The sequence below is a fragment of the Spea bombifrons genome, chromosome 10 (assembly GCF_027358695.1).
Source record: "Spea bombifrons isolate aSpeBom1 chromosome 10, aSpeBom1.2.pri, whole genome shotgun sequence".
NCBI lineage: Eukaryota > Metazoa > Chordata > Amphibia > Anura > Pelobatidae > Spea > Spea bombifrons.
This window is the reverse complement of record NC_071096.1, coordinates 34,028,764-34,046,820: the sequence shown is the minus strand read 5'-3', so window position 1 is coordinate 34,046,820 and position 18,057 is coordinate 34,028,764. Positions and strand designations below refer to the sequence as shown.

Genomic DNA, 18,057 nt, shown 5'->3' with positions numbered 1-18,057 from the left:
TTTTCAGCGCCTACCCTCCTAAAATGCCTCTTGCGATATGACCTGCATATCCATGTGCCGACCGCCGCATGCTCTCATTGCCCGCCTAGCTATAAATCCCCTTCTTGCCTTCGAGTCGATATATTTATTTCTCCGTGTATGGACCTACAAGGAAAGACCTTCTAAGCCCCGCGGACAAATCATTGGGCTTACTGTAGATACCCCATAGACTGTCCCTTTGTCAAGGGACGCTTGCTAAGGATGTATCCTGCAGGGAAGCAAACCTCCGTGCATCTAGCAATAAATATACATTCACAAATGACCCTCAGTTAAAGGTCTGGTTTTATTGTCCTTGCCGCAGACCCTAAGCCGGAACATTCTCACCCGGCACAGCACCGTGTAATAACAAGGGTCCTACAATTCACAGCTGCTTGGACAGATATGTAAATCGCATCATTAAGGTGCCGGCAGCACCGCTCTCAGTGCCCACTGATCTCTGACTTGAGGGTCAGCAATGCAACGCGTCAGCTGCCTCTCCTCTGGCTGCCCATCATACAGGATAATTACATGCTAATTGTGCGAGGGGGGCCAGCTGACAGAACACAGCCGCATCTTCACAGGCTGTTTACACCATACTGGGGTCTAAGGGGTGTACGCCGGACAGAGGTCTCCCCTTTAACCCAGCCGCTCTATGCATATTGCGGTGGAAAAAATAACAGGAAAGGGGGGGGGTCGGCAATTGCAGAGAGGTGAGGGGGGGGTGTCAGTCAAAGAAAAGCTAAGGACTCAGACAAAGAAAGGAGAAAAGAGGTCAAAAAAAAAAATGCCCTTCTGACTGCCTGCGAGGTCCAACATGCAAATCCCGCTCACAGACAGACTGGATATTTCCATTACAAAGAGCGCAAAGGTTTCAGAGAAAATATTCGTTAGCCGAGGGGGAACACTAAGGTCACTTTACATTTACACCACATAATTGGCAAACATAGGCCAAGCTGCAGCATCGTTTTGCAATCCTAGCTCTTCTGTTAATGCGACAGATGAAGAGTGCAAGACATCATTGGCACAAAAAAAAAGAAAAAAAGGAAAAAGAAAAAAAAAAAATGACGAGGCTGAGATGACCTGGGAAACGGGGCCACTACATTTCCAGCCTGCGGAGCAGAGGACGTGACTGTGGCCGGGTCAGTTTAAAACGAGGCGATCACTTTCTACTTCCTTGGGTGACAATGTTTGTAAAGAGACATTTGTGATACATAGCAGAATCAAAGCTTTAGTTACCATGGCAACAGACATAACATGGTGCTGGTTCCACAGAGCTGTCTTGAATTATTAGAGACGTTACGTAAATGCAAACTGCGCGTGCGTGACAATGTTCTGTAAGCATTTTTTTGTTCCTCAATTTATCGCTCTAACTTGGTAACTGTACATGCGTGCGAAGGAGTGTATGTGTGTGCAAGAATGTGTATGTTTGCGTGCATGCATGTGTGTATATCTAAAGTGGCAAAGGGAACGCTTGGTCGTTACCGTGCATACATCTTGTATAAAAAGTTTGTGGGGTATCCCTACTCACCGTTAAGATGAGTTTTTCCACGCAGTCCGGTGCCACGCTGTGCAGGTGGGTGAGGTGCAGCTGCAGGTGGACCTTGTTGTTTAGCATGTCCTGGCAGAGCGGGCAGCGCAGCATGGGCTGCACAGAGTGCTGCGTCATGGCGTGAACGCGCAGGCGGTTCACATCCGCATTACAGTATTTACAGTACGGGCACTGGAACATCTGAGAAACAACAAGGCAGACACGTTTTAGGAGATGCTAGAAGAAACCAGTGGAGAGAGGAAAATAAATGTCTCAAAGTTCGCGGGGATCTCAGGTTACCTGCTCGGGCTTCTTCTCTTCCGCTGGTTTTGACTTCACGGAGGAAGGCAGCTCTGCGCTGGTGGTAGATGAAAGTTTGGGGAGTGTAGTATCAGGAGGGTCCTTCTCACATGGGTTAGAAGGAGCTGAGGGGGTAAATTACACACACAACCATAAATATACACTAGAAATTCCAGGTTTAAACACAACACACTCCATACATCCCTTTCCATGTCCTTTGTTCTTTTGCAGTCGCAGCCAGATCTGGACTGATGTCAGGGCAAACACACGTGCATCTGTCAGGGACAACCGACTCATACGGGGCCTGGCTCGGTGTATTATACCTGTGCTCCTGGTGGAGTCTTTTGCCCCATCTGGTACTTGATCTTTTGGAACTTCTTCAGGATCAGTGACAGTTTCACAGGGACCTTCTGCATCCTCTGCTGGATCTTCTGAAATGAAAGAGATCACCTCTGATTAAATAATGAAATGGGGAGGGGGGGCACGTTGTGCCAAAATACAACACTTCAGAACACAAAGAACACCAGAAATAATGCAGCCTTAGAGACGCGGTCATTACCTTGGATAATTAGTAACCATGTTGTCAATACGTCTATGCTGTAATCTTTTGTTCAGCTATATGGCAAAAGCATTTAAGCTGCATAATGGATTTCCCCAGGTACAGACCATGAGACCATAAGTAGCCCACAGAATAGATAATTTGTGCCTGAGGCAGAGGAAATGCCAGATACTCGCCGAAGGACACAAAGAATCAAACCAGGTTTCAGCGTGCTAGAGTCAAGCCTCCTTTCAGTCTGTCGGGCAATTCATCCCCCCACCATTCACTATACATCCCATTTTCATAATGACACAGGCCTTTCAACAAACGGACAACTTCGCAAAAGGAAGCCGTTAGCATTTCTCCTATTTAACACCTTAAAGAACGATAATTATATCTTAAGATACAGCAGATAAAGAAGCAAAGGATTGCCCAATCGCAAGAGCGGGTAACAACAGAACAACCCAACACAATATTAACACTATGATGGAAACAAAGAGGTAGAAGATAAAATATAATGCATTTGTCTAAGAATATACTGCTGCAATAAATGGGCTGGATTTTTAACCACTACCACTACTGCCAGGGGTGGAAAAACAGGAAGGCGTACACGGGGAAACATTTTCCCCAGATACCTAGTACACACATCAGTAAATACATGTCATATAGTATTCATGCGCAGACTACGCAGAGTATGTTGCATCCCTGAATGACCACAGAAGAGCCATCGGCGAGGTTCTCGGATTATGCTGCATTGTGACTGTTCACGCCGGCTGCGTGCAATACCGCACACGGCCTACAGGTGTCATTCTTAGCAAAGCAAGGTGCATGAATGAATAGAAAGGAGTCGGGCAATCAACCAACCTTAATACTGGACACAGAGTGAATTAATTCCAAGGCTGTGTCTGATGCTAAGGAGACTGGGCTTTTACTAGCATCAGTGTAATATTCCTATTGCCTATTGTCACGCAGCCGGGAGATTCACAAAGCCATTGAGTAAAGATAGAAACTTGTGTATCAATTATATTTACACAGACACACAAAAAATATCATTTTAATGGTGTCATTGTGTCGTTCCATATTTCCCGCACAAGTAACCCCATAAAATTCTGGCGATGCTTTTTAACCCAGAAACACATGTACACGCTGACCACGGAAATCCACTAATAGCTGAATTCTGTGTATCGGCACCAAACTCGCAACTTTCATTTTATTTGAATAAAAGGCACAATTCGTTCATTTCAATTCATCCAGACCAGGTTTGGATGATAGTAAAAGTAACATCTGGTGGCCGTCGGTCCAAGAAGCGACACTCTATGACCTAGTGAAAACGTAAACAGACATTTTCTGGCCAGGCAGCAGCTTAATAAAAAAAATGTATCCTACATCCTCAACCATGCTATCTTCCGCCAAGTATCTGTTCCTGGTGTGATGATCCGGTGCATGCGTTTACCGGGTGCTCGGAAGTGGGTGGCATCCCGTGCACAGGACGCCTCACACCCGTGTGAAAACCATTTTCCCAGGCAGGCTCACGATTCCGATCAATCAGCTACACATATGGTGCATTTAGGACGGTGAATAATCAATATGCAAATAGCCTTCTGCATTGATCCCTTATTAATTTTCAATTAAAGAGCTCACAAGGGGTCTGACCGGGTCAATAAGGGAAGGAGCAGACAAGCTGAGAAGTACAGGATTCAGCGGCCTGCGCCATCTCGCACCTGCAGGCAGTCCTAACCGCACGTCTTTTCCTATCAGCGCTTCTCACGGTGAATGTCTACATCCCCCCGCGGCACTGAAAACTTTAAGGGGTCTCCATCATAAAGGAAGTGCGTCGCTGGTCTGCTTTTATACAACCTGTAGGTAATGTTCCTCTATGAAGAGAGTACGTTAGGCGATGTGTCTGAATAAATAATACACAAGAGTCATATAAATAAATACCAAACATCGCCTTGACACAGAGGTAAGGCAGCCATATAATAAAAAGCAATGGAACGCAGTTGGTTCATTGGCACAAAAAGAAAAACGCAGCTACGTTTTAAGATTCTAAAGCCTGTTTATATACAAACCAGACTCGTTTATTTGTGTTCGTGGAAGGGATACTTTGTAAGCTCTTTTAGGTCAGATTGCCCCTAGAAGCCGAAACCTGCTTAAATTTAGCAAAGGGCCGCGGATCACACACTACTGCCAGACCTACCCGGCCACGCATGTCACATTTACAACTTGGGTTTTGTCAGTATAGCGGCGCTCCGTCAGGGTGCAAGCAGGCGCTGCTCAATGTGCCCCTGCTTCCATTACACCCGCCGCCGCGGCTTGTCATCCGCACGCTGAACGGCAAGCGTGCGCACCGGCTCACGAGCCACTAAACCTAATCGGTCACCGGATCACAGTAATTAGTGCTCTGCTCATTAATGACTAAAATCTTTATTGGCTTCATTGATCAATGGACTTGTTAGCCATCCTCTTAACCAATGGCAGCCGTAACGAGCTGGCTTATTGGCATAGCAATTAATTAAATCAATTTCTAGCCAGCAGCTGCCACTTGTTCTTCGCTTGTTAGGCGGCGGCGACAGGGCAAACATCAAACCCGGGTGAGGGCCCGGCACAACTCCCAGCATTCCCCCTGACCATGCGCTGCCACGTCTGCCCAATCCAGCCCGTCCTGTTAATAGCGATAATAAGGACATTATCCAGAGGGTCGCAATCCACTCACAATGGTGCCGGTGTTAACCCTTTCATTGCCAAAACAGAGATACAAAATGTGTCGGGTTTCTATACAGAAGGGAGCCAGCGTTTCAACAGGTTTTTTTTTTATTATTATTTTATTTTGCCAGGAACTTAAGAGTAAAAGCCTTCAAATCGGGAGGTAATTACAGCTTCTTTTCTATCTCGTAGCTGCAGATCAATGGTACATTTTAAGATGCATTGATTTACAATTAGCATGGTTTCCCCACTTAAAGGTTTAGGAGAAAACTCACTTTTCATCTTTACGCTGTGAGACCCAGACTCAAGACCCGGGCGCGGAGTAAGACCCTATACCAACTACTGCATGTGGCGCTCTGGAGTCTGCAGACTACAAATCCCACAATGCTCTGCCAGCTAAAGGAGCGGCAGCGTGACATGTTACCCAATTGCCCCGGTTATGCAGTTTACGACAGGAGGGAGATTTACGTTGGCGACATCTAACCTGCTACTGCTCGGCTTTACGGCCCAGATACAGTTACAGCATCAAGGAAGGTATGAAACCAAAGTAAACATATGCGATAATATCATTATTATTTATTTATAATTATAATAATAAATAATCTTATTATAAATGGGGGGGATTCTTCTTAGTGCCCGTAAAATGTTCTCTTTTTGTAGAAAATCCCTTTCTATATCTGCGGAAAGACAAAATAAAAAAACATCTATAATTGCAGACAGACATAGTCCTACACGTACATCACCTAGATCACCACACAGATACATGCAGCAAGCTGCCATTATTGCAATAAAAAGGACCAAAGTGGAAACATGCGCAGGATGGGGCATAAACACGCCGGCTCACACGCGTCCTTCAAACAAAAGGATGAGGTGAAAATTCTGAGCGAGCGGCTGCACTTTGCTCAGTTTCATAGAAGCAAATGGATTTGGTGCTTTTTATACATTAATCAATCAATATTACTGGCCGTACGAGAGCGGCACAGCCAAGATAGGAGTGACCTCGCAGGCAGACAGGACACTGTAATGCTTAGAAGACAGCTCAGAGCTTAGCAACTTTGCGAATATGTTTGTGCCTGATTAGCCCTGGAAGGCAGCGGCTGTGAGCAGTGCACTAAATATGACAAGGTTAGTCGTTTTCAATTTGCGCATGGAGACGAAATGAGTGGACGGGGGGGAGGGGGTGAAATATGTGGTAGAGAGAAGGAGGATGAGTGAACTGCCCCACTCGGACTAGATGGAAGCAAGCCCTAACTAGTATTAACCCTTTATCTTCAGCTGCCATCCCTCCATCAGAGTAAAACCATAAAGAAGTCCACCTGTACTGTACATGAAAATAGCCATTTACCAAATTACCGAAGCCCGCGTAAAAGGAAGCAGCCCCAATACGGCTTCTTTACAAGAACCGCATTGCTTTGCTTCTCAAAGAGTTTGTTGGAAAACTTATAGGGAAAGAAAACTGTAACACACGGCACGCTATTGCCTTTCCATGCTGGATAACGCGCTCAGTTCTATAAGCCAAGTAAGCTTTTTTTATTATTTTTTTTTAAATATTATTTAGAATCTCTGTATTAGTGTCCTGTTCATTCCCAGCCCTCTTTCCTCATTTCCAGAGCCAGGGGCAGATTAAATAGAAGCTGGAATTATCCGGCAAACGCTTTAATAAAAAAAAAAAAAAAGAAAAAAGAAAATGAGCAGGATAGAGGGTTTCATATCCTCTTCCAAGCCACGGTGCTCCGAGCCGCAGAAAGCAAACAAGAAACAGGCTGCATGGCATTTCTCGCATTCCTGGGCCCTTCGCCGGCTGCATCTCACCGCCTATGTGCGGGATCAGGAGCAGAGCATGTAAAGAATTAGCGAGAGAGTCCAAGAATCAGGCCAGGCCGTCACCTGCTTGCACATAATAACCATACGGGGTATCCCCCCCCTTCTTGGACACCTCTCTCAGCTACACCTACAGACCATAGGAATGAACGCCATCATCTAAGGCCTTCACGCTCTGCGTAATTTGTCTTTTTTTTCTCCCCTCACATCTCTCTAACTGACAGGGAATTTTAATTATACTTCTTAAAAATACCAGGACGACTGTCTCTCTCTCTCTCTCTCTCTCTCTCTCGCTCTCTCTCTGTGCCTATCTCGGCTAGAAAGCCTCGATCACGGCCTGGGTGATCATAGATTTACCTGTATCTGCAACTATAAAAGGAAAACGTTGGGCGTGATCGAGCTGGTCACGCAGAGGACTAACGTAGACGCATCTCGAAACAGAGAGGTCTAGCCCAACACAGGGTTAACGGGAAGCTGATTCTACACAAAACACAGAGTTTTATGGGCAGCCGATAGAGGCGGCCCCGGACACTGACACACTGCTGGAGTCATGAGCTGACAGTAGCGATCACCCTCTTCCGGTCTCAACAAAAGCTCTCTTCAAGGAGAAGGCTTTGTGCTGCGGTTCCCTACTAGACCCCACCGCCACCCCTCACCCCACCCTCTCTCATCGGAGACCGGTAACAATGGGGGCAATGTGTTAGAGGAGAGATGCCAAGGCCTCGGCAGAGATTAGCAGAATCTGCTGAAACAATATGTCCAGTAAGAAGATCCTGTCTCACCAGAGGAATGCGAGAGGCGCAGCCAACACCTCTCGGCTCTGCGGGGAGAGCGCGCAGTACCCCCGAGCTGCAGATCTGGGAGTTCGGAAAGAACAGGGAAGCTTATGAATGTCCTAGGTCTGAAAAAAGGCCCAAGGAAGGAACAGGAGGAATGCTACAGTTACACAGGCATTTCCACAAAACTAGGCACTTGTATTACTAACAAAAAATGTGGTTGTATCCCAAGGGCATCCTGGGTAAAAGCGCTCGCCTCTCCAGATATTACTTCTGCCGCGTTATTGCTGCAATTAGCAGTAAGCACCCCAGGGGGCAGGTGGAGAGGACTTTTAGTATGGCTTTAAATCTGTGAAAATATCGAAAGCAGATGTGCCACAGAACACAGGTGTGTACCTTCCCAGTGTGGGTGTCATCTAAAAAAAAATCGTGACCGTGTAGAAGCAAGGCCTGAGACGCCGTGTCCCGCGTAACTTATAGGACTAGCTAACCTTCCAACTTGTATACGCTCCCCAGACAGTAACCCCGCCAACCTACCGGTCTCTGTGGGAGATGAAGATGTCCTGATCGTGAAAATCTGGCCCAGATCCTCGTCCTCCTCCGGGAGTCCTTTCTGTAGTCGCTGAAGTTTGCGCAGGCTCTCGCTGCGCTGGTGTTTCATGGACCGCACGTGCTGGATGAGATTGAGCTTGGCCTTGGTGGAGTAGGAGCACAGAACACAATGATAGTACCAGGAATCTCCTTCCACTCCACTTTCATGCTGCTGTAAGTGCTGCGGAGAGACCAACAAAGCAGGCAAATTGTTACAAAAAAACAGTAAACCAGAAGCAAATTAAAATGGGACAGACTAGAGAAAGAAAATAAACTGAACAAAACAAAAAAGTATATTTTCAAAGTACAGGGATGCCCTTTCTGCTTTGGCTGGCCTCGCCGGTGAACTTACAACTTCCGTCTTCATCGGGAGATCCGCAGGCAGACCTCCCTTGAAGAAGTGTTGATCATATGAAGTTGGCAATAAAATTGGTGTGAAACAGTCACATTAAAAACAGTCTGGACATAGAAGCAATCACAGTGAGCCAAATAATGTATTTTTCGCACCAGCAGAGTGTTAACGCGTGCTATCCTGTCTCTACAGAAAAGCTTTAATTGCAAAGCTCACGTTGTTCTGCTAACAAGGAGCCAGACATGCCATGGGACCAAAGGGCAGATGTTTATTTACAGAATAGGTGTGACTCTCCAGACCCCAAAGCGAGATGCCACGAAGAGGAGCGCGGAAGGCATCGCACAATAGGCACATGGAGCCAGGTGGAACGGGGGACATAAGAGAGGCTCTAAACGCGGTACGTCCTCGGGGGGCCCGCCAGCTGTAAGACGCTAAAGGACCGGAGGGAAGATTACATGGAGATGCATGGGGACAGCCGGTCATCACGCAATAAAAAGATTTCATCCAGGTGAGGACAAGGTGTCTCTATAGGAGGCCAGAAGGTGGATAAAGAGCATTATATAGTCTTGGCTTCCAAAGCGTTGACTTCTTCGTATTTATCAAATATGGAGAAGAGTTATATTATTTATTATTCTGAATCAAGCTTTCAAACACACGAGATCAAAAAAACGAAAAAAAAAAAAAAAAAAAAAAAAAAAAGGAAGGCTTTTTCCCTGTTAGCTGTGAAGGTGACAACGGCGCATGTGTTATCCCATTGATTGCTAGAAAGCTTGTGGGGCCGTTTTTCCCAACAATAGGAAACTTCTAACATCTGGTTCTTCACGCATGGAAAGCAAAATATTGATCAGGTTTAGTTGAAGCACCACTTTAAAGCAGAACAGACAGAAGAACATTGTGATGGAAGGCGGGGAGTACCCCAAGGGAAAGGACACGGCAACCACACAGAACTCCGTGCGCTCTTCTGCGCGACCAAATTGCGAGCCGCACATGGAAAACACATTCCACATACCACGCAGGACATGCAATGTGCCACGAGACGGAGGAAACGCAAAGTTTAACAACAACAATAAAAGTGATCAGACCAAGATAAAAGTCTTAAGAGTGTCTCTGGTTTCTAACAGCGCAGAGAAGTAGAATAATAATTTGTTTAGAATGGAGATTTCTGAGCCTGGAATGCTCTAATGCGATCTGCAGAATATGTTCATCCCTGGCCACTTCCCCCCCTCCTTGCCCAAAAATCTGAGGCCTCTCTCAGCTCCTTTCAGATCTTCATAACCCCGGGTCATAAATCACAAAGTCTTCAGCTGGAGAATCCATCTCTTTAATGAAAAAGGTATGTGAAGGCAGCTGTCCTCTCAGCCTGTTCCAAATACTCCATAAAAGTCTAAGGCTGGATCCATCCTGAACAGCCCAGCACCTGCAGACAGGCTTGGAATTTCCTGGTCGGGGAGGGGGGCAACTCGCTCCCCACATCACTCACCCTCTCCCCTATCCAATATGTTTTAAGTTAATATGATGTAAATCCCCCCCCCCCAATATCCTCTTCTCTAACTGAAGACATCAGGTAGAAGCGGTGCTCGGTTCAAGTACGCATGGGGTAAAACTTTACAGTGCGATAATACACATGGAAGACAATAAAAACCAATAGGTAAGGTTAAAGTATAAAAATCTGAAATGTCGTCTGTCGGGAAGGACAAGCGACTGCCTAGTACTCCCTAGTAGACACCCGCATGCTGGCGCTTAGGTGATCAATAATAAGGAAGAAAAAAAACAAACAAAAAAAAACCCACCAAGTGCCGGCACAATAATAGTCTTTATTTTATAAAACACTTATTAATTTGCCAATCACAACTCAGAGCTATAGATCATCCAGGGATACACTAGCACAGATAACGATAGTCTGTGTTGAGGGTTGCCCCGTAGGAAATGTTCTTTGCGTGTTTGAAAATACATTCCATAAGCCAAACTAGACCAAAAAAAAAAAAAAAAAGTCTGTATAGATAAGAGGGCCTGCCCTGTGGTGTGGAATAACCGACGTGGAACACACAAATGAGAGACATCTGTACGCGGAACTGGAACAACAAAAAATCTATTCAAGAAATAAATAAAATATCGAAAGTCACTCTGGAAGTTAAGCTACAGCAGTCGCTAATCGTAATGACTGCTTATGAATGCATAGAATCTTAGAGACCAAAAACGTTGAGATAAAATAACTTGTGTAAGAACGTCTGGACGTCAGAGACTAACCTGCTTGTAAGGGTCAAAAGAAGAGTTTGGGGTCCCAACAAGAACTAGGGCTCTATCGATTTAAGGCATATCCCAAGACGGCACACAATGTTATCCACGCTCCTTACCGCGTGACAGAAAGCATTGTAAAGCGAATGTGTTATTCATTCGCCTCTCCTGCACGAAGGAGGCCAATATCTGCTACATTTATCAGAAGCGGGTCACACCGTAAGAGTCCTGTGAACTTCTAGATCACAGAAGGACAACGGTCAATGGGATTATTATTCAAATTCCAGCTCAAACGACAAACGGTCAAACAGGGACACTTGAGTTTTATTTTTTGGCCTCATTAAGAGCCAATTTCTTTTGACTTTTAGATTAAAAGTCCAGCGCGGAGCTCACTGAACAGTAAATCAAGCGTTTTGTGCAGCGAGCAAACTCTGTGGCACTTTAACTTTAAATAATGCAATAATTATTGGATTTCCTTTTTATAACTGAAGTGCTGGAATGTAAACAATGGATATGTAATTGCAGGAAGGGGAATCAATACAGCCAATCGTTTTCAGCCATGTTAATTGTAAATACAATTGCTCCAAGATGTCAGCTTGTTCTTCTCGCTCTCAGAATCACCCTAACGGATGACAGAGTCCAACTTTCCCATTACGGCCGCTCGCTCCTTTAAGAGGTTCTCAATCAGGTCTGATCAAACTGTCAAGATAATGCATGGTGTAAGTAAGACTCTTTCAAACCCAGCTTCCCGATCAATACCCCGGACCGGCTTAATGAGGAGGGGGCCGCGGCCCGGTGGGAGTCTGCACCAGTAGCTGCCCGAGCTTGTGCTGTGGGCTTTTAGCGAGGGCTGATAAACAGACCATCTCTTAATGAGCTTGCCGTTTATGCATGCTTCACTAAGCATTAAGCCTCTCCCCTCCCGGGACACAAAAACAAAATAGATTAACACAAAACAATACGGCCCCAAATTAGCCCCGTCTTGGATTTATATCTGCCGCCTTTGATTGTGCTTTAGGAGGTGAGGTTAACGTTTATCAACCATGTGCCAGGGTTTTTTGTTATTTTGTATCATCCCAAGTGGGCCACGAGCTGATGCTTCACACCGGCGGGCCCTGAGAGAATCGGAAACCGAGCCACAGACGGCCATAAAAAATATTTCTACCTGCTGTGGGAAGAGAAGAGATCACACACTTTGCCAAACCAAGAGGCACTGAGTGGAGGAAGCCGGGGGGGGACCCCATTCGTTTAACATTATTACAATGTGTTGGAAAAACAAAAAATAAAAAACACTAATGTTTTCGTAACAAACAGTGAATAAACCAAACATAACCGGACACAAAAAAAGTGAGTGCCGGCCCGGGAACGAAGGTGCAGACATCTGCTACGTCAGCCGCCGAGTCCCCGAGATTAATTTCCAAGGAGCTTGGATGCGCAGAAAGCCTGGAGTGCGAGGGGAGGAGGGGAGGATGAGGCCGGGGTCACAGCCTCCTACTTGTCTCTATTGTGTTGGCTTTGATGCATGCTGCTTTCAGGGCTCATAGTGCTGAGCAAGGGCCTTGTCCTTAGGAAACGGCAAAGAGGCCTACAGGTTTCCTAGCAACACTGACAGCCAGCTGGCACCAACCCAGCCGGGCAAGTAGGAAATAGGTGATACTCGTGGATGGATAAATAAACAGGAGGCCGCGTCAACTTAGGAGGTGCAAAAAATAATAAATAAAATAAAGAAATGTAAAATAAATAATGAATAAAAGGCAGCCCAAACACAACACAAAGAGCTTCTCGGCCCTCAGGCCAGGAACACAACCTCTCAGCCGCAAAGCAATTATAACAAAAGGTGTGCGGACCCCACCCTATTGTCTGAAGTGGCCGAGCGCTGGCCGGACCCTCGGGACATCCCCGTAATGGAGGCTGAACAAGCCCGGACAGGCTTCAAACGGATAACGCGCCCCTTTCCCAAACCACTAAAAACAACATTAACTCGTTCGCTGTAGGGGCAGAAAGCAACGCTGAACGTCTCGCCTACATCCTCGCAGGTTTCTGGTACAGCGCACGACGTGTGCATCGTCTGTATCAAAGTGCTAAACATGAGCACACAAGTGACTCACCTGCAGTCAAGCAGATAAAGCCTTGAGGATGTGGCGGGTTATCACTGTTGGGACGATGGGAGTGATGGTTCAGAAGCAATTCACATTTGTTATTAATCTGATTTCCTTCTGAACCATCACTCATTGTATTTACATGTAAACCAGGTTGTTAAGTCCCGGCTTCACGTATGCAAATGTGTGCATGTGCACATACACACATATTTGCATCATACACTAACTCACAGACTACACTTTATCATTATACTGAAAACCGGACCCGGGGATCTCCGACGTCACATCAGACGGCCAAGACACGCGGCACAACCAGAACACGCGTGGCTAAAAAAGGGAACTCAAAGTGTATCAAAGCTCGGAAAATCCGTGGCTGCTCTTTTTGTGGTCGGGGAGAGGAGGTGAAAGACTGCAGGGGGGGTAGAGATTTCACTCCCGAGTGCGCTCACAGCACAGCCACACGGCAAAGCAGCTTTCTGGGGATTAGAAGCCGAGCTAATAGCAGACACATTTAACCCAAATCTGCGCCGACTCCTTCTACGCAGCACCTAGAACATCCGAGAACCGAGCCTCCGTTCTCCTTTCTCTTCCCACCAAAAAGCCCCAGGCCTCGTATGTGTGCGCTAACCACAAGGCTTTGAGTTCCTCGTGTAGTTACAAACCGAGGCATGTTGAAATCAAAGGGGATACCACATGACATAATTCACATTAAAATGTCAGCAGGCTGACAATTTATAGAACCAATCTGCGGAAGGTGAAGAGAACTAAGGCAGGGTAATTGTTTAATGCCTACTTAAACCAACGGTGGCTTTGCCTTGGGGAACAGTATCATGTGTTGTGCTGAGCTGTCAGCCTCTCTGTGCCAGGGGGGCTGGAGCCATGCCAGTCCGGAGATAACAGCTTTCACTTGTAGCTGAGCCGGCCTATTATACGGTAAGAGCAGACACTCCACCTTCCCCACTAGACAAACAGAAGCTCCCCATATGGCTTCAAGCCGCCCGCTCAAGAGCCAGCATTTTGTTAGTTTTAGGCTCTATCTGTCAGGACGGTCCCTGAAGGATTCAGCCTCTTCATTCACTAGACTCTGAACTTCGACAAACACACGAGCTGCGGGGAAGTAGGCCGACACACAAAGGCAGTGCAGGGGTTAAAGCAGTTTGATGGCTCCCTTATTACTGTAGCAGAAGTGCATGTGCAGGGGAGTCCGACCGCTAGGTAATGTAGAGTCTGTGTGTGTATAGGGGAGTTCGACCGCTACGTAATGTAGAGTCCGTATGTACAGTGGAGGCCGACCGCTACGTGATGTAGAGGCCGTGTGTATAGGAGAGTTCGACCGCTACGTAATGTAGAGGCCCTGTGTATCGGGGAGGCTGACCACTACGTAGTGTAGAGGTCATGTGTATAGGGGAGGCCAACCGCTACGTAATGTAGAGTACATGTGTATAGGGGAGGCCGACCGCTACGTAATGTAGAGGCCCTGTGTATAGGGGAGGCTGACCGCTACGTAGTGTAGAGGTCGTGTGTATAGGGGAGGCCGACCGCTACGTAATGTAGAGTCCATGTGTACAGGGGAGGCCGACCACAACGTAGTGTAAGGAAACTTCTGGCCGTGTAGGTCTGCCACTAGCCTGGTTATTGTGTGAAATGTTGCACAAGACTCGCAGCCAAAGCTGCCTGTGTACGATCATCAACACCTCCTCCTCTCTTCTACCTCATTAACTGAAACACATTAAAACAAGTGTGCTTTGGGACCAGAAAATGAGACTGTTAAACTAGGCTCCTCTAATCCTCATCAGCTGTGGGAAATGAGGGCGCATCAATTATGCTGAATCAACGCAACCAACAGTTACTCGCCTATCGCTTTCTGGACCTCTCCAAAAAGCCAGCCAACCTCACCAAACACTCTGGGGTGAAGCCTCTGGCGCCGTCACTGACGCTTTCCTTACTCCTGACATTAGGAAAAAAAAAAATCAACCAACCAACAAACTAACCCTGTAAGCAAAGCCTCGGTCACCGGACGTCACATCCTGCTGCCGGAGAAAAGCCGACACGCATCAAGGTAATCGGATCAATCTACTGCTCCGTAGTTACAGAAAAGGTCCTATTGATTCTCAATGATAAATACAAAGCAATTTGTTTGCCCCACATGTTCTTGGAAATACATGGCCCGATAACTAGTATTGATGACGATCTAAGCAGAGAGAGCGCCGCGTGTCCAACACACAATAAAACAAGTGAGAAGACACGTATGTTACAGATACACACAAGCTCTTCGAAGGCGTTTTGGCATCTGGAGAGATTTTCTGCTTCCGCCAGTAGAGAAGTTGATTACACGCAGTTAACTCTGCTCTAACCTGATTATGGATGTGCCAGGCTAATGGATTACATTTGCGAGCAGAAACATAACATGCAATCAATCTCAATCCATCTCGAACCTGAACTGCTGGCCAGGGGGACAGCTAAAGTCCACCAAAGCAGCTCCATCTCTGCAGCGCCCTGAATGTTAGGGGAGAGCTGCAAGGAACGTCCTCCTTAAATACGGGAGGATACAAGAAAGATATTCTTGTACATGTGTGTGGAAGGCAAGAAAAAAAAGGAGCTTGCAGAGATTTATGGGGAACTATACCTGGCCATTTATACTAAAGTCATTATGGAATGATTAGCAAGGAGGTTGAGGCTTTAAGTCCAGTGAAAATCAATAACAGCGTCTGGAGGAATTCTGCGGGGCTAGCGAGAGGCTATTTACGGGATCTTGTACGCCTCTATGGTTACAGTGGTTAGAGAACCGCAATCAACGCCAAGCAGAAAAAAAGGTGGAGAGCCCGAGAACTGAGCTCTTAATAAAGACTCGAAGGCCAAATTTACTACTAGAAGGAACAAGTCGTTGATACATGAGCTATGCCAATAAGCCTCTTCTCAGAAATTTGCCCAAGACCCTGGCATTCTAAGGTGAGCTAATATTTTCGGCACAAGTGAGTTCAATGCGAAACGAGGACAGGATTCTGAGCGCACAGCAGAAACAATGCTTTGTAAACGGCTAGAAATAAACTCTGGTCATAACGCTGTATGGTTCCGAGACCCGGAAACAAAACCCACAAACATTGCCCCCGTCCACCATACCTTGTACAACTTTAGGCTGGCCTCGTGTCTGGAGTTCACAGTGTGCAGACGCAGCTTTTCCAGGCTGTTGGTGTAATAGTCACAGGCGTTGCACTTTAAATGCACGGGGTTTCCGATGGCCACGCATTTCAGTCTCCACTCATTGGCTTTCCCACCCTCTTTGATGTGAGCCACAAGCTGGTACTTCTGAATGTGTTTGTCAGTCTTACAATGCAGTTGGAAGTTGGCCTTCAGCTGGGTGTTGTAGCGACAGAGATTACACTGGTAAGAATCTCCCACCACCGCCTTCCACTCCTCCTCCGGCAGGCTGCGTTCCATCCCCATGTGCAGGCCTAGCATATCCAGGTTATCGGTGGTGAAGCGGTTGCACACAGCGCACTGGAAGAGTTTCAACGAAGGGTCATTTGTCTGTGTGAAACTTTCACCAAGGTTCATGAGCTCCTCAGACACCAGCTGTCCACCCCCTAGTCGCATGTCCAAAGGGATGTCACCACCCACTGCAGGGAGGAAGAAAAAACAACACACAATGACACGAGCAGAACACGGAGAGACATTGTTAGTGGGTCAGAGACATGCAGGAAACTCATCATATGGCACGGAATGCTGGAGACACATTCAGTTCTGTAAATGTCAACCCAGATTCTAGTTCAAAAACAACAAAAAGACTTGTAAAGTAAATGTAGCCCACAGCTTCACGCGACAACAAGTGCTTCGTATTAGTGCTGGGACAGACAGCTCCTAAATAATTTCACTGATCCTTAATGAAACTGCATTGGAGTGAATCTTCCACCTGCAGTTAATGAGTAATAAGTAACCAGGGGCTCAGGAGGGGAAGCACAACCTCTCCAACCATTTCTAATTCTACACTCCATGCCCACTGGAAGCCAACCTGTGGCCCTCCGGCCATTGTCCCAAAACACCATCGGCTGGCAGAGCATTAGAAGAGTTACAGTACAACCCCAACTGGAGACCTACCAGGTGGCTATTGTTGCAGCGCAGGCACTAAGCGTCTGCTTAACTCGCTGGTTATTGTATACAAATATACAATGTAAATTATGCAGTATCTTTCAGAGAACATCGAGTGCATTAAAGGTGCAATCCTGCTAAGAAACACAATTAAGCAATTCCAGGAACATGTCCAACGTACAAAATGAATAGTATCTTTGTTGTTGGGTTAATTGCTTTGTCATTAAAATGAATATAATGGTATTTTTGTCTTCTCTTGGGAGGGAGAGAGAAGCCGAGCCTTTTCTGTCCTTCTCTTGTATCACAAGCCTGGGTGTAGCCCCCCGTTTCACGTGATCAAACAGCTCTAAGATTTGTGGCTTTGCCGACACGGTGACAGGGGGACACAAATTCTCATCTCAAATGCCTACTAAAAGAGACAGTCTCCCATAAAAATAAAAAAAAAGGCTGATGCGTGCTTAAAATATCATGCGCTAACTGCTGTTGTCCGAACTTGCCTTTCCTTTCAATAGGTATGAGACTAATTATGTAATACACTTACATTCTAAACTTGCTTAAACAGAGGTTGATGTAATTCAACAAGCAGAAATAAGAAAAAAAAAAAGTTTTCCCATCTCAGAACAATTATCTGCTTCAGGTTTCAGCATTGTAACCAGTCTAAATTGTGATCGGGCAAGATGGTTGCCTGCGTATTCGGGGGGGGGGGACAGCAAGTTTTTTATTTAAGTCAAAGAAGAAAAGCATGTTTCATTCATACAAGCTCTTTGTTTTTAGATGAATGTATCCCTTTAAAAATAGCAGTAGGATGGTTACTTGTAAAAAGAAACATTTTTTGCTTTCCTATAGAGCAAGCCAAGTTTTTTTTTTTTGCGACCTTCGAATCTGTGACTATTTAACTAATTCACAGAACTGGGACTAGTGCAACAGTAACGCTAATGCCGAAACGCATCCACCCCCTCAGAATTACACCAGGAATGACATGTAGCTTTACGTAAACTCATACCTAATAA

At 46.1% G+C, this 18,057-nt stretch overlaps 1 protein-coding gene across 3 annotated transcripts in view; it reads right to left on the bottom strand.

Annotated features, from left to right (window-relative positions):
• ZFHX3 (zinc finger homeobox 3) overlaps positions 1–18,057 on the bottom strand; it is a 51,116-nt gene that overhangs the window by 10,906 nt on the left and 22,153 nt on the right. For all 3 annotated transcript variants that reach the window (XM_053449639.1, XM_053449638.1, XM_053449636.1), the window contains exons 3-7: positions 16,082–16,578; positions 8,222–8,456; positions 2,170–2,277; positions 1,847–1,971; positions 1,547–1,747 (exon numbers count right to left, since the gene is read on the bottom strand). In XM_053449639.1, the coding sequence (XP_053305614.1) occupies positions 1,547–1,747; positions 1,847–1,971; positions 2,170–2,277; positions 8,222–8,456; positions 16,082–16,578 (1,166 nt within the window). The remainder of the gene's footprint in view (positions 1–1,546; positions 1,748–1,846; positions 1,972–2,169; positions 2,278–8,221; positions 8,457–16,081; positions 16,579–18,057) is intronic.